The sequence below is a fragment of the Myotis daubentonii genome, chromosome 3 (assembly GCF_963259705.1).
Source record: "Myotis daubentonii chromosome 3, mMyoDau2.1, whole genome shotgun sequence".
NCBI classification, from domain to species: Eukaryota; Metazoa; Chordata; class Mammalia; order Chiroptera; family Vespertilionidae; genus Myotis; species Myotis daubentonii.
In genome coordinates, this window is record NC_081842.1 from 55,573,735 (window position 1) to 55,590,238 (window position 16,504).

Consider the following 16,504-nt stretch of genomic DNA (forward strand, 5'->3'; position numbering starts at 1 on the left):
TTTTAAAAAATACATTTTTTATTGTTTTCAGAGAGGAAGGGAGAGGGAGAGAGAGGTAGAAACATTAATCATGGGAGAGAATAATTGATCAGGTGCCTCCTGCACACCCCACACTGAGGATGGAGCCTGCAACCCGGGCATGTGCCCTTGACTGGAATCAAGCCATGACCTCCTGTTTCATAGGTTGACACTCAACCACTGAATTCATAGGTTGATGCTCAACCACTGAGCCACGTCAGCCAGGCCAAAGGTTACCATCTTTTGCTCAGTTGATAACCATTATTAAATGCTCATTAATTGAGACTAGCCAAACAAACTTAAAATAGATTTCTAAGTTTAATATATCCTAAAAGTGTCTAGAAAGCTGAATATTGTCATTAAAATGGCAACTGTATTATAGTATTTACAGAAATCATGAGTGGGACACACAGAACTGTTGTTTTCCTTAGATGATGTCTCATGCTGAAGGACAACAAAGAGACTTGATTAGACGAATTGAATGCCTTCCTGCTTCCGGCCATCTTAGTTCCTTGGACCAGGATCTCTTAATGCTCAAAGCTACTTCCATGGCAACTATGAACTGCTTAAATGACTGCTTTCATATTCTCCAGTTGCAGCATGCATCACATCAGAAGGGCTCATTGCCTTCAGGTAAGTTATAGATTAAAGGTAGGACTTAACATTAAGGTCCAAAACCTGGAAAGGACTGCATTTGTTTGTAATTCTAACTTCAGAAAATCTTAATTTAAAACAAAAAGTAGAGAACCAACGAGCCTCTTTTAATGATCGCTCTAATGTTATAGAAAGTCTTTTATTGTGCCCTTTCTTCAATCTAAAATGATTTGGGGTTTAATGTCTAATATCATTTAATACCTCTTTAGAGACCTCAAACTCAACATATCAAAAACTGAACTAAAAACCCACATCTCCTGTATTTGTGTAAAAATTGGTAATATCACTATTCATCCAGTTGACCAAAGTAGAAACACTGGAATTATTTCTTGAGTTTTGGTTCAGTCCACTATTCATTGTTTCCATATTGAGATATACATTAAAGTCTTTAAGTCACCTTTCAGTTTGAAAAATGAGGTATACATCTAGTATTTGAGAGCACCTATTTGTTAAAATTCATTTACTAGAAAAAAGACTGTTATTGCATGAGTGCTGGGGTCCAGCCCCAGCGGTCCAGGGTTTCCCAAAGGTGTGGACGGAGTCGGCGAAGAATGCTTTACACAGAGACAGCGTTCAGAACTCTCTAGCTTTCCTTAGTCTCCGTGGATCTTCCCTGTGCCTGGCTGAGGCCACAGAGAGAGATATCCCAAGGCAAGCTGAGCCTTTATTTTATAGTGAGAGGTAAACAAGGTAGTGGTTTCCATTAGTTACACAGTTCTTGTGAGTTTCACTTGTTTACACCATGGTTATACTTCCTGCACTTCCTCAGCCCATTAGCTTCCCAGATAAGATCTAGGGAGTGTCATAAGGTCAAGCCTAATTATGCTAAGAGGACTGTGCCCTCTAAGCTGGGAAATGTTTGTGACTTTGCCCACAGGTCAGTCTGAGGCTTAACCCTCTATCAGCTCCCTACATCTCACCCTTCTTTTATTTTTTAAGCTACTATAATGAGAGTTTTTAAGCTACCATAATGACAGTAAAACTTAAGCATCAAACATAAGCATCAAGAACAAAACTCTGGCTATTAAAACAATAATAAAACAATGCCAATGCAAAACCCAAAACATTTTAAAACTTAAACATAACATTTTTAAAACTAGTAAGAATAATAAAACAATGGCAATGCAAAACAGCAATAAGTGAGAAATCAAACCACAGTAACATTTTTCTACCAAATGAAAGTTCCTTTTGCCGATTTACTCAAGAGTCCTCCGACTTGGTTGAGAGAGTAGCTTCCACTTCTTGCTTTTCTACCATGTGCTGGGCCTCAGTTGTTAACTTCTTCAGCTGACCCCAAGTCGGTGGTTTGGTTGTCCTTGTTGATCTGCCTAATGGGTGTCATCACTGGCGATGGGCTTCCTGAAGTGTCAGTGCATTGTATGGCTGGATCAAAGGGTCCATCAGGGCCAAGTTTGATGATGGTGTCGGTGTCCAGGGAGGAGTCAGCTGTGCCCTCTGGGTCAGCTGATATGGATGATACTGGGGAGGTGGAGGATGAGGCGGAGATGGAGGGTAGTAGAGAAAAAGAAGAGAAAGCAAAAGAACTACATGGCATGGAAGTGTTTAGAAAAAAAGAGGAAGAAGAAAGGGAAGAAGGCAGCATCCTGACACAGCCCTTTCCTTCAGCTGCCCCTTTCCCTGTGGTCCAAGGTAGAAATGGTCAAAACAAACCCTGTTGCAGTGAGAGGGCAGCTGCTGTCAGCCAGTCTCTGTCTTTACCTGGGTCCCGATCTGAGCTGGGCCAAGTCTCTTTCTGTTCCCGATCTGAGCTGGGCCAAGTCTCTTTCTGTTATCTGGGTCCCGATCTGGGCTGGACATGGGAAGCGAGAAGCAGCCATGGGGGCAGGAGACCTTCCTCAGAAGGGGCGAGTGTTCAATCCCCTGCACAATTGGGGGGGGTGAGGATCTGTGCCCCACCTCTGTTGAACCCCAAGTTCTCTCCTACTGGCCCCCGGCTGTGCCTGTCTTAGGTTGTTCCACCCTGAGGAATCTTACCTGTCTTTGGCTAACCAGCCATCCTCCGGGGCCAAGCAGGGTGATGTGAGGTTCAGTATGCCCCTGTAGCCTCCACGCCCAGCACCTGCCTTGGGTTCCCCTCGCCTGCTGGTGGAGCCCCGGCTCTGGTCACATATCTTGGGGAACCCAGGTTTCTTCTCCAGAGAGGGCCCATTTTACTCCATTGGGCGAGAGACAGATCCATGGTACCAGCCACCGTGACCTCAGCAAGAACAGAGAACTCAGGCAACAGCTATGGGCCCTGGACAGGGCTTTCTCAGCCCATGATGTCAGGCTCTTAGTACAAGACAACTCTACATATGGGGCATATACCAGACACTCCCAGTCACGGCAGAAAAGGGAGGTGCCCTTCCTGGAACAGTAGGGTAGGGAGATTCTAGAAAAGGCTGTGTTCAGGAGAGCAGGAGAAAGGCCAAAGAACCAGCAAACAAGTAGTCAGATTTTTAAAAAAGGAAAAAGGAAAGGAGATGTGGGGCAAAGCTGGGACATAAGTACAGACAAATAGGAGGCACATGTGATCCTTCCAATGGACAGGTGGTTCCAGCTCAGGGCTGCGCTGGTCAGGTGTGCTAACTCAGCCTCCCAAGGGTGACAGTCCCCAGGAGGGAGGCAGAGGCTGCTCCTTCTGGAAAGATACAAAACACAACCTCTTCCCCACATCATTACTAGATCTTGTAAAACTCTTGTGTGGTTTGCATCCTTCCACTGGGCTAAGTTGGCAGAGGCTATTGTACAGGAGGCCCAATGCCTTTTGGCTGCTGTACAACCCTCTGCATTGTATTTCCAAAAAATATAACATATAACATTATTCTCCCCCTTTTTTGTTTTTATAGAAAAGGTTTACATTGATGGAATTCTGACCATATATAAACATACATACTCCTCTGTATTCACAACTTCCCACTTCAACCCCAAAAGCCATAGCTTCACATTTCTACCGTGAATTGACTCCACCCCCAAGCCTCAGTACCTCAAAAACAAAACCCCAATTTTGAGCCAAACTGTTAGTTTTTCCTTTTGTGTCAAGAGCTAACTTTGATATGTTAAAACTAAGTAAAATGCATTTACTCAATCCAAAACAGGCATTAAATAGAAAAACCCCAAATGCTCTCTTGTATCCATTTTAAGAGTAGGATTGGCACTTTCCATTATTACCTGAGTCCTGATCTATCACCCCAGGGAGAGCTTGCCAGTCCTGCACTTTCCCTGGGTGGAAAGGCTGCAGTGGGGTTAAGGATAAGGCTCCTTGGGCCTGCCTTCTCCCATGCCTCTACATTTACCTTTCTGGCACCTTTCCTTCCTCAGAAAAGCATGGACACACTTGTATAAAACATTCCGTCTGACTGGGCGTAACCTTAACTCCTCTGCTACCAAGCATATGTGTTTAAAGATCAATACAGAGTCTTTTTCCTTTAGACTAAGTATGGCAAATCTTCTCAATCTAAGTTCTGTACTATCCACCTTCTTACCCTACTTATCCTCTATAGGGGGGTCTGCAGCACCCTATGGTGGAGTCCTATCCGTCCCGAGTGCGGGGGGGCTTACCTAGGGGAATCCTGTTCGGGCGCCATATGCTGGGGTCCAGCCCCAGCGGTCCAGGGGTTCCCAAAGGCGTGGACGGAGTCGGCGAAGAATGCTTTACACAGAGACAGCGTTCAGAACTCTCTAGCTTTCCTTAGTCTCCGTGGATCTTCCCTGTGCCTGGCTGAGGCCACAGAGAGAGATATCCCAAGGCAAGCTGAGCCTTTATTTTATAGTGAGAGGTAAACAAGGTAGTGGTTTCCATTAGTTACACAGTTCTTGTGAGTTTCACTTGTTTACACCATGGTTATACTTCCTGCACTTCCTCAGCCCATTAGCTTCCCAGATAAGATCTAGGGAGTGTCATAAGGTCAAGCCTAATTATGCTAAGAGGACTGTGCCCTCTAAGCTGGGAAATGTTTGTGACTTTGCCCACAGGTCAGTCTGAGGCTTAACCCTATATCAGCTCCCTACACATGAGAGAACAAAAAATGCATTTTTCTACTAAATGAGATGAATGAACTCATTTTTTTAATGAGATATAATTGATATGAAACATTGTCTGAGTTTAAAGTATACCTGTTCATTTGTTAATAAATATTGCAACATATAGGTACATATATATGATTACCACCAAATCAGTGGTTCCCAATCTTTTTTTGGCCACCTAAGCATCTCTAAAATCCTGATGCCCTCCCCCTCCCCCCTCCCCCCCCCCCGCCCATGACATATAATTCTTTTTTTTTTTTTTAATATATTTTATTGAGTTTTTACAGAGAGGAAGGGAGAGAGATAGAGAGTTAGAAACATCGATGAGAGAGAAACATCAATCAGCCGCCTCCTTCACATCTCCTACTGGGGATGTGCCCGCAACCCAGGTACATGCCCTTGACCGGAATCGAACCTGGGACCTTTCAGTCCGCAAGCCGACGCTCTATCCACTGAGCCAAACCGGTTTCGGCCATATAATTCTTATTATTCCAAAAGTGAACTCCTATTCCCATGGAGGAAACCTAAAAGGCCATTAACCTGGTCTAAACAAGCTTCCAAAGAACTTGGCATCCATAAAAGAGAAAAATGAACGAAAGGACAGTTGAAGTACTGAGGAAGAAATCACTAAGAAATAGTTTAAAAAATCATAATAATAATATGAAGTGATATGAAAAAAAATAGCAAATAAAGTTTCAAAACATAATAGAGGACTGAAATGCATAAATATGTCACAATATATATTTATATACTTTAAGTGAGGCCCCTAGAACCATAAGAAATGCAAAAAATTCACTGTTAGTAACTCATTCTCGAATTGCCCTCCTTGAATATCAAATTGCCCCCCTATGGGAAATGTGCTCCATGTTGTGAACCACTGCACCAGACCATTAGCTAACACCTCAGTCGTGTCACATAATTCTCATTTCTTTTTGTGGTGAGAACATTTAGGATCTAGTCTCTTAGCAACTTTGACATATATAATGCAGTATTGTTGACCATAATCAGTATGCCGTACATTAAATCTCTCGAACTTGTTCATCTTCTAGTTGCGAGTTCGTACCTTTAACAACATCTCTGTAATCCCCCTACCCCATCATACTTTATTAATAGTAGTAACTTAATATTTCACAACAACTCATTGTTCTCTTATTCAGCTTACTCCACTTACTTGTGAAAGAAAGGTATTTTAGAAAGATACTGAGTCTCTGCTCAGGAAAGTTTACCATAGTCAGGTATAGATCCCATCCTCACATGTGCCTAAATTCAATATTTGAAGCTAAAAGCTATTTTTAATGTCAGTTGTAGGTATAGGTCAGGACAGTATTATAGAGGCCAATAAGCTATGTGTAGTCCCCTTAAGGAACTAATAGTGCACTTGGGGACAATATGTAAATATGTGAACTATAATATATAAAGTGCAACTTAAATGGGAACAAAGTACTGTGGGAGAATATATAAATGGACTATTCTGATATTAAAAGGTCTGGGAAAGACACAGAAAAGCTACAAAAACCAATTAGCTTAGGGATGGGACGGGTAAGGGAAACAGCATTCCAAAGTGACAGAAAATCCTAAGTTGTGAGTTATGAACATGAACTGTTACCTTGAAATTCTAACAAGTCCGATAGAAATTTTCTTCTATTACAGAGCAACACGCACATATTATAAAGAACTTATAAGCTGCCATACAATTGAAAGATGAAACAAAAATTATGCATTGTTTTATCAACCAGAAACTTCCACTGTTAATGTATTGGTATACTCCCCACCATTTTTTCTATTTTTCTTTTTAGTTTTTGTTTGTTTCACCCCATTATTAGAAAATATATGTTTGTATTTTAAATTTTTCAGTATGTGATATACTTTTGGTAATATAAGTTTTATTGACTGCATTATATTCTTTTAAGGGGGTAGATGTAATTTAGTTTACTTAACTATTCCCTGTGTTAAACATTGGATGAATTGTATTACTCTGAGTTATGAAATTTGGGTTAACTCTGGTTTGGTAGTAATTTTGTCAGTTAAATGAAATAATGTTTCCAGTTTATGCTACTTAATTTTTTAAAGTACATCAAGGCGTATAATGCTAGATACTAGGTGCTTAACAAATATTTGATTAATTAATTAAATCTATATAGTTTTTAAAATTCTTAGAAATTTCATTTGTGTAGTTTAAATGAATACAGTCTTATTTTAAATGATTGCTGTATGATTAATGAAGCATGTACAATATAAATTACCTTTTTAATGAAAAAAAATGAAACACTAAATTATCTTCCCACTTAAGTGTTATTATGACACAAGAAATGAAATCTAATTTCCAGTTAGTGTTTAGTCTCATACAGACTTTTTTTTTTAATAATATATTTTTATTGATTTCAGAGAGGGAGAGAGAGATAGAAACATCAATAATGAGAGAGCATCATTGATCGGCTGCCTCCTGCATGCCCCACACTGGGGATCGAGCCCACAACCCGGGCATGTGCCCTAACTGGAATGGAACCATGACCCCCCTGGTTCATAGGTTGACGCTCAACCACTGAGCCACACCAGCTGGGCAATAACAAGTTTTGTTAAAATTTTAATTAGTTGAATGATCCCTTAAATTTAGTGTCTGTGTGCCTTTTATTTTTAGAAGTAAAGACATCTAGATAAATATATTAAAAATAATCATTTTAAAATAGGGGCAAGGTGTTTTCTTTGGAATTTTGGAAGAAGCTCCATGAACTTACCCAAGGCATTGCCCCAGTCGTGGATTTCCCCAATTGCCAAGTGAAACTGAACTGCATGGTAGGGCAAAATGCTCTGGCATCCTGATAACTGTGTAATTTATTTCTCTGCAAGAAGCCTGGGGTTTTGGTATAGACTGAGTAAACTCCACACTGTTTAAAAGTTCTGCTTGGTAGACTGAGTATCCCTTATTGTAGCACTCTATAACCAAGCTTCTGTGAAACCTAGATCAGCCTCTGAAATCAAATGGAACATTTTCCATTATTGATTAGGCATAGAATCCACTTTGTTAAACTAGTTAAGGGTAATAAGAGACATTTAAGTCATTAATTGAGAAGATGACAGGTCTGTAAATGTGACTACTGTCTTTCACTGGGTCAGCTATTATTTATTCAGTAGAAGAGTTTCAATTTAAAAGTATATGGAGCTTTTTTATATGACTAAAAAAAAAGAATGGACATGTATTTACAATTCTTAAATTAGATCAAGGGGTTGGTTATATTGCTTGGTTAGAGAATTGCTACTGAGAATAAAATTCAACCCAACTGAAGCAAATTTTACTGTTTCACAGTCTCGGGCTCCTACTGTCATTGTGACTCACTAAAGCCTAATTGCACACGTTGTGATCACTAGAGGGGCCAGGGTTCATAGGGAAAGGTCAACAAGTCAACTGGTAGGACTGGAATGTGGTTTATGATTCACAGATTTGCCCAAGAAGTGAGTTCAGTCCTATTCAGGGTTGATTCTTTTAAACAGTGATATCTGTTTTCAAGTTGCAAATTACTCTTTTGTAAAACACCAATCATGGTGCGCATGCTAATGAGCTACATATGGCTGTCTTGGCAGTCTCTTAACAGGTTGAATTGCTTTTAGTCTTGTAGGCTCAACACAAAATTGTTTAATAAAATCTACATCTGCTGAACTTTCCAGATTATGAGCAAGTTTCAGGGAAAGTTTTCTCTTGCTTCATCAGGAACGACAATCGAGTGGTTAGAACCAAAGATACCTTTATCAAACCACTATAAAAATGGAGCTGACCAGCCCTTTGCAGCCGAGCAGAGTAAGCCAATGGCAGTCCCAGAAGAGCAGTGTGTTGCGGAATCTGGACTATTAGCAAGGGTAAGACGTAATTTGCTAATGAAAATATGATTTTGGTGTAAAATTAGAAATCACTCAAAAGGGGTCAGTTCTCTGTTGTCAGGATGTGCAAGTCAACCTAACACCAGAGCAACATTCTTGCAAACTCTACCTGCTTTGACTTTGAAAGTAGTCTGTTGTATAAAACCTATACATACTGTGTTTTCATGTTAAATTATTTGCCCTTTTCAGTTTTGGTTACTTTTGCTTGATAAAAATGGATTTAAAGATTGAAATTGCATGTTTTTCTTTTTCTAAAAAATAGCTTATCTAATATAAGATTATTTGCATGTTTCTCTCTTCCAATTCTTAATTTAACATTATTTACTAGATTTTATTATTATGTTTACAGGTTTAAAGTTTACTATTAAGTCTTTTTATAGTAAGCACTTTACCAAACCAAATTTTGAAAGTGTTATTCTACTTAAAATAGCACACAGTCTTAGGGGTTTGTATTTTTATAAAGTACTAGTTATCCCACATTTCTCAGAAGCTAGAGTATTTTATTCTATTTATAATTCCACCACTGTAGCAAATCATATTGGTTTTTTTGCCTTTGGATTCACATTTGTTATTTTTATGGTTGTAATTACAGAGATAGTGGGGGGTTTTAAAGCTCTTTTTACTTGATATTTCTCATAAGCACTTTTCCTATGTTATTTTGGCCTATATAATTAAAGGTTGAAATAGGCTACTGAATATCTAGATTTTTTTTTTTTATTATAGTAGCACTCTATCATCTTGTGTACTTTTTTTCCCCCCCTCCTTTTTATTTGGATTATATTTTTAGGCTATATTTCTAACTAGAATTATTGAGTCAAAAGTAATGCACAGTTTATGGTAATTTGTATATTAGCAAATTACTTCTTAAAAGAAATATATGACACAGAGACTTTTTTGGTATTAATCCTCACCCGAGGATATATTTTCCATTGAATTTTTTTAGAGTGTGGAAGGAAGGGGGAGAGACAGAGAGAAACATTGATATGAGAGAGACACATCAATTGGTTGCCTCCCACACTCGACTGGGGCCAGGGATTGAGCCTGCAACCAAGGTACGTGCCCTTGACCAGAATCGAACCCATGACACTTCAGTCCTTGGGCCAAAGCTCTATCCACTAAGCCAGCGGTTCTCAACCTGTGAGTTGTGACCCCTTTGGCGGTTGGACGACCCTTTCACAGGGGTCGCCTAAGACCATCCTGCATATCAGATATTTACATTACGATTCATAGCAGTTATGAAGTAGCAACAAAAATAATTTTATGGTTGGGTCACAACATGAGAAACTGTATTTAAAGGGCCAGAAGGTTGAAAACCACTGCAAGCAAAACCTGCTATGGCTGACACCGGGACTTGTAAAGCTGGTGCCCTGGCCCGTGGGGCTCAGTTTGTTGAGCATCATCCCATGCACCAAATGGTTATCAATTCACTTCACAGTCAGAGCATATTACCCAGGTTGTGGGTTCAATACCCGGTCAGGATGTGTGCAGGAGGCAACCGATTGATGTTTCTCACATCAATGTCTCTCTCTCTCTCTCTCTCTCTCTCTCTCTCTCTCTCTCTCTCTCTCCCCCTTCCTCTCCCCCCCTCCCGCCTCCTCTCTCTAAAGTCAATAAAAACACATTTTTAAATAAAATAAAATAAAACTGGCAAAGGCCTTGACTTAATGAGGCAGGCAGAGTGGGCAGGGGAGAAGAAAAAAGTATATAATGCTGGGGTTTTTTTCCAGCTTTTTGACAAGTTCATTTGTGAAGTCAATCAGTAAATATTAAGCTATGTAGTTGTGTATGGCAAGCCCAATGTTAAGAATTAGAGGAGACACAAAAATAGACAGTTCTTTTACTGAAGAGATTTGGAATCATGACACATATACTGAAAAATTGAGGTGAAGCAGTATTTTTTTCTTCTTAATTAATATTGTTTAGACTACTGGGATATGGGTATTCAGAGAAATGTACTGGATGGAGTGTATAAGAAATGCTTTGGACAGAAATGTTCTTGGGCTTTGAAAGGAGACAAGACTTGAATAGGAGTAGTGAAGGAATCTCAAAGATGGGAGAGGAACACAAGCAGGGATACTAAGGCATGTATACTTACTGTGGAGAATGCTTGCCTGCTGGTTTTGAATCCAGATCTTGTTTTTTATTAACGTGGGACAATTAATTAACCTCTCTTAGCTTCAGTTTTCTCATTTGTAAAGCAGGGATGGTAATAATACTGTATAAGATTGTTATGAAGATAAAATAAATTTAACAGGGCACCTGGTTTATGGAAAATGACCACAGGGTTGTTGGCTTTTCCAAATCCAATGACCATTCATGTTGCATTCTGTGTGGAATGATAATCCCTGGAGTTTTGATCCATAGAATACAATGTAAACTGTGCCCAGAGGAACATAAAAATCATGTAGAATAATTTTGTCTTAATGTGATAGATAATAGGGTCATGAGCATGCGGAGGGATGGATATGTTTAAGAAGACTGCTGTATATGACTTGTAATTAAAGTGTGGCTAGAAGCTATAGAAGTAAAAGTGAAGACAAATGAATAGGTAACATGCACTTCAAATGAAAAATCAGTTGGACTTATAATTGACTGGATATAGGGTTGGATCAAAGTTGATCCCAAGTTTTTTAGCCTAAATGACTAGATAAGATTGTGGTACCAGTCACAAGCTAGGAAAATTAGGAAGAAAGCTTTTTGAGAAAAAAAAGGTTTAGTATGATTTATGAACATGATTGGATTTTATGTGAAAAAAGGATTAAGTGATTATAAATGTATATAAAAAGCAATTGAAAATGATGAAATTAAAGCTTTGGGGAGAGATCAGGACTTGAGATATAATTTGCAAGTCAAAAAACTATTAACTATAGATTATATACTCCATCTTTATCCTCCTAAATGAGAATACAAAGCGGGCTGGAGGTCAGGATAGAGACTTATGTTGGAGATGCAGCACAGAGGTGGGGAGGAGAAGATTGTTATATTTTCAAATCTTTTGAAATGTTGAGTAGACCAAGTATATCACATCTAAAGTTAAGAAGAAAAAATTAGTTCATATTTTACTAAATTACAAGACATTAGACTTAATTGAAGCATACCATAATAGACATGAATATCAAAAAATTTCACGTATGCCTTTTTTTGAAATAGAGTGCTGGTGCAAGCTGCAGATATATATATATAGCAGTGGAGATTGCGTGCCAGGCGATGGAGGAAATAAACCCCACTGAGGCTAGAATGAAGCCCCTGGTTCTGTTGTGCCCGAGTCAGAAATCAGGACAAAAAATGGGGGGGTGTTTTTGCCATGCAATCTCCAAATTGTATGAGTTCCTTGTACTACTGTATTTGCTAACCATTCTGGTTTTGTAGGGATTTTATACATTTGCTCATATTTATTTGAAATTTGGTAATGCTTTATTTTTTTTTTAAATTTTTTTACCTTAAGCTTTTCTTTAGAAAGACATGGTTACCTGTAAGAAGAGCCATTTTAAAAAGAAAGGAGACCTTCCAAATTTTTTTATTCATACCAGGTTTTAGAATCAGTATTAGTCAATAGAATTTCTTTTATTTTCTATCCTAATAAGTGAGTTGACTATTTTTATAAGTACAATAAAAACTATATTTCTTTAAATAGGTTTTCTGCCAGATTATGCTTTATTTCTTTAATACTATTTTATTAGGAGAAACTGCAAAGTAAACTTTATCTTGTATAATCATGTTAGGGTTACATTTGCATTATTAATCTGTGTCTTAGGTTATGACCCCAATGCAGTGGTACCTATTCAGAGGGTTGGAAAACATTATATAATCAAGACCTGTTAGGGTGTGTGTGTATGTGTGTGTGTGTTTTTCAACTTTTCTCAAGTGAATAATTATTATAGTTAATATCCATACATAGAGAGGGGGATAATCACCTCCTCCGCCCCCTTTTTATGATGAGTAGACATTCCCAAGATTGCTTACTTAAACTATGTTGTGCAAATGATTTAGGATAGATAACAGGAAATACTTTCTGGAGAGAATTCCTAGTCATTGAAAGGAGGAAGTGAGAAAGCCTTTGGAATTTCTCTTCAAGCTCATAAAAACAGAAGTGATTCTGATTTATACAAACAATAATTGTGTGGTCTTAACATGAGGAAATGAACTACGCCCTTAATTGATTTATCAGAATTTGAGCAGATACAGATTTCCTTGGTAGAAGAAAAGAGGAAAAAAGGAGAAAAAGGCAGAAGAATGGCCAGAAACCCACTACCCTTTAACTCTGTCACTGTGTTTGATATTTTGTAGTATTTTGAGAGATCATTAAGTTCTTGATTTTGTGCCTGATTAGGATTGGTTTTCTTTGCCTCGCTACACAAAATAGATTGACTTCTTGTATGATAGGATTTGGTTATGGGACAAGAAAACCAAAGGCAGAGACATTTTTAAAAAGGAAAGTTATGACTGACTGACCAGCATGACTCAGTAGTTGAGCATCAACCTATGAACCAGGAGGTCACAGTTCAGTTCTCGGTCAGGGCACATGCCCAGGTTGTGGGCTCTATCCCCAGTGTCGGGCATGCAGGAGGCAGCCGATGAATGATTCTCTCTCATCATTAATGTTTCTATCTTTCTCACCTTTTCCCTTCCTCTCTCTGAAATCAATAAAAAAACGTATATATATTTTTTTTAAAAGAAAGAAATCTTGCCTTAAAAAAAGGAAAGTTATTTCCTTTTTAAAATCCTCATAACTTGAAATCTAATACAGTACTGAAGGCAATATACATATATGAAACTGTCTTGCATAGAGGTAGTAAGAAGAGGTACCATGAGAGAGATGGGACACCACCCCGAGGTAAACATGGAAAGTGACATCTGATAAGGTTCTTTAGAATCTTGGGTAACGCCAGTGGTCTTGATCCAGCATCTAGAAGGGTTCAGCAATCTGGAGAAGGCGCCATGCGTAAATTTGAAGAGTCCAGAGACGAAACATAATTTTGAAAGGCATTATAGGTAGTCAGAGAAGACTTAGCTAAAGGACTAAGTTCTCCTTGTCTCAGGAGCCCTTGCTATTTATTAGCACAAATTGTCCTAAGGCAAGGTGGAGATACACACTTCAAAGGGTAGGGTTAGGTACAGAATCCATTGTCAGATTGGAAGAATTGGCCTACGGCTGTTCAGGTGTTTGGCCAGTAGGAGGCAATAACATGTAGATTAAGATGCCCTGAGCTGTCTGGCAGCAAGCAATCATTTAATGCATCCTTTTCAGGTTTGGGGAAATGCCCTCAGCCATTCCCAACAGGTGACAACATATGTGACTCAGCCCTTGTTGAGTCCCCAAGTTCCATCAACCTTTTGATGAAACTCTTGCAATTATGACATGCTGGAATTGGCTTTCAGCACTTGGAATTTGAAACTGGTATTTGATGTTTAAATAGAAATAAATAAGAAATTAAGTTTCTTTTTAACCAATTATTTGCAGCTAAGACCTTATTGAGATAAAGGTAAACATTTTCAGTTTTCCAAGGGGCTGTTTGATTGACTGACTGATGGACTAATTGAAGAGCTGGGCAAAGAACTTTTTGTGGTATTAATATGGCATGAGGGCCCTGGCTGGTGTGGCTCAGTTGGTTGGGCATCATCCCATACACCTGGTCAGGGTGCACACAGGAGACAACTGGTTGATGTTTCTCTTCCCTCTCTCTCCCTGCCTTCCTCTCCCTAAGATCAATTTAAAAAAAGAAGAAGAAGAAGGCATGAGTAACTGCAGGATTTCCATATCCTAGGTTTCTTCCTGACAACTCCAAGAATGAATGAGTATAGATTATAGTAGTTAAATTTGATATGCACAGTCATTTTAAAATTTTACTTTTTTGGTTTTAGCTTAAAATAGGACAAATATTTGTCTCAAAATATCTTGAACTTAAGTTATAGGTACTGGTCAATGCCTACAAAGCCTGAGATTCAGAAGTGGCATTTTTCACTCTTTTTGAAATACCCTACTTTTGCAAAATATATGTATTTTATATGTGACATATATGGCAAGATCTTAAAAAGTTCGGCATCAGCAATAATGGGTTCATTGAAGTAAATCTATTGCATGACCAAGTGTCAGAAGTTACATTTGTAAAAAGATTTTTGCCTGTTCTCAGATTGATTTAGGCTAACATAAATCCCTTCAAGTCTGATGTTTAAACTTTTTTCTTAAAGGATATTAATAAGCTTTTGTAACAATAGACTTTTTTTGCATCAAGGAACCTGAAGAAATAAATACAGATGATGAGGTGGAGGATACCTGTGACAACAAGGAGGATGACCTGGGAGCTGTGGAAGAGCAACGCAGTGTTATCCTACATCTCTTGTCACAGCTCAAGCTGGGCATGGATTTAACAAGAGTAAGTAATGGGATAAACTGTCTGGGGAGATCATTGGGTCAGGACTATACCTGCTCTACCTGTACTCATTAACGTTGTCAGGGCTTTTTAGTCTTTATGAGTTTGTTTCTTAGTCTCTTGATCAGCATTTCTTATTTTCATTAAAGTGATTTCTTATTTTAAAAAATATTGCCTTGCCGTAACCGGTTTGGCTCAGTGGATGGAGCGTCGGCCTGCGGACTGAAAGGTCCCAGGTTCGATTCCGGTCAAGGGCATGTACCTTGGTTGCAGGCATATCCCCAGTGGGGGGTGTGCAGGAGGCAGCTGGTCGATGTGTCTCTCTCATCGATGTTTCTGATTCTCTATCCCTCTCCCTTCCTCTCTGTAAAAAATCAATAAAATATATTTAAAAATAAATAAATAAATAAATAAATAAATAAATAAATAAATAATAAAAAATATTGCCAGCAGGAAGTTGCATAGCAAATGAGGGCTTACGTTCTTGCTTCTGTACAAAATTAAAGAGGTCCATTGGTAGACAGAACTAATATCTAAAGAAAAGGATGTTCCTACTCTGACCTGTTTGGCTCAGTGGATAGAGCGTTGGCCTGTGGACTGAAGGGTCCTGGGTTTGATTCCTGTCAAAGGCATGTACCTTGGTTGCGGGCACATCCCCGGTGCGGGGTGTGCAGGAGGCAGCTGATCGATGTTCCTCTCTCATCGATGTTTCTAACTCTCTATTCTTCTCCCTTCCTCTCTGTAAAAAATCAATAAAATATATTTTAAAAAAAGAAAAAAAAGAAAGAGGATGTTCCTAACCAGCTTTGCTCAGTGGTTAGAGCGTCAGCCCACACACTAAAGGGTCCTGGATTCAATTCTGATCAAGGGCACATGCCTCTGTTGCAGGCTCAATCCCCCATCCCTGGTCCCAGTGTGCAGGAGGCAACCAATTTATGTTTTTCTCTCTCTGTGTCTTTCCCTCACCCTTCCACTCTTTCTGAAAATGAATGGAAAAAATACCCTCGTGTGAGGATTAACAGAAAAGAAAAAAGAAAAGGATGTATAATCCCACAACCATGCATAATCCCACAAAACCATGAAAGGCATTGATGCTTCTACTTTACTCTTACTTCCCATGTTGGATAGCACATTTTGGGTATTATCTATAACAAACATTTTCTGTAAAGGGCCAGAAAGTAATTATTTTTTTGGCTACGTGGGCATAGGTCTCTGTTGGAACTACTTAACTCTGCCTTAGCAGCCATAGATAATACGTTGAATTGGGCATGGCTATGTTTCAACTAAACTTTATATATAAAAACAGGATGCCAGATTTGACCCAAAGGCCATACATAGGTTGCAGACTATGTCTGAATTAACTAGATAGTGGGAATCCTTTCACAATATGTGTGTATATCAAATTACCACAATGTATACTTAAAATATCTTACAGTTTTGTCAATTATACATCAATGAAACTGGTGTGGGGGCCGAGGAATGTGGTCTGAAGACTAGTAGAATCACCATTATCTGAGAACTTGTTAGAAATACAGAATCTTAGCCCCCAGTCCCAGACTCAG

General features: G+C 38.9%; 1 protein-coding gene across 1 annotated transcript in view; it reads left to right on the forward strand.

Moving 5' to 3' along the window:
* OSBPL11 (oxysterol binding protein like 11) overlaps window positions 1-16,504 on the forward strand; it is an 89,469-nt gene that overhangs the window by 44,729 nt on the left and 28,236 nt on the right. Inside the window, exons 6-8 of the mRNA XM_059687586.1 lie at window positions 450-651; window positions 8,405-8,550; window positions 14,805-14,945. Of these exons, the coding sequence (XP_059543569.1) occupies window positions 450-651; window positions 8,405-8,550; window positions 14,805-14,945 (489 nt within the window). The remainder of the gene's footprint in view (window positions 1-449; window positions 652-8,404; window positions 8,551-14,804; window positions 14,946-16,504) is intronic.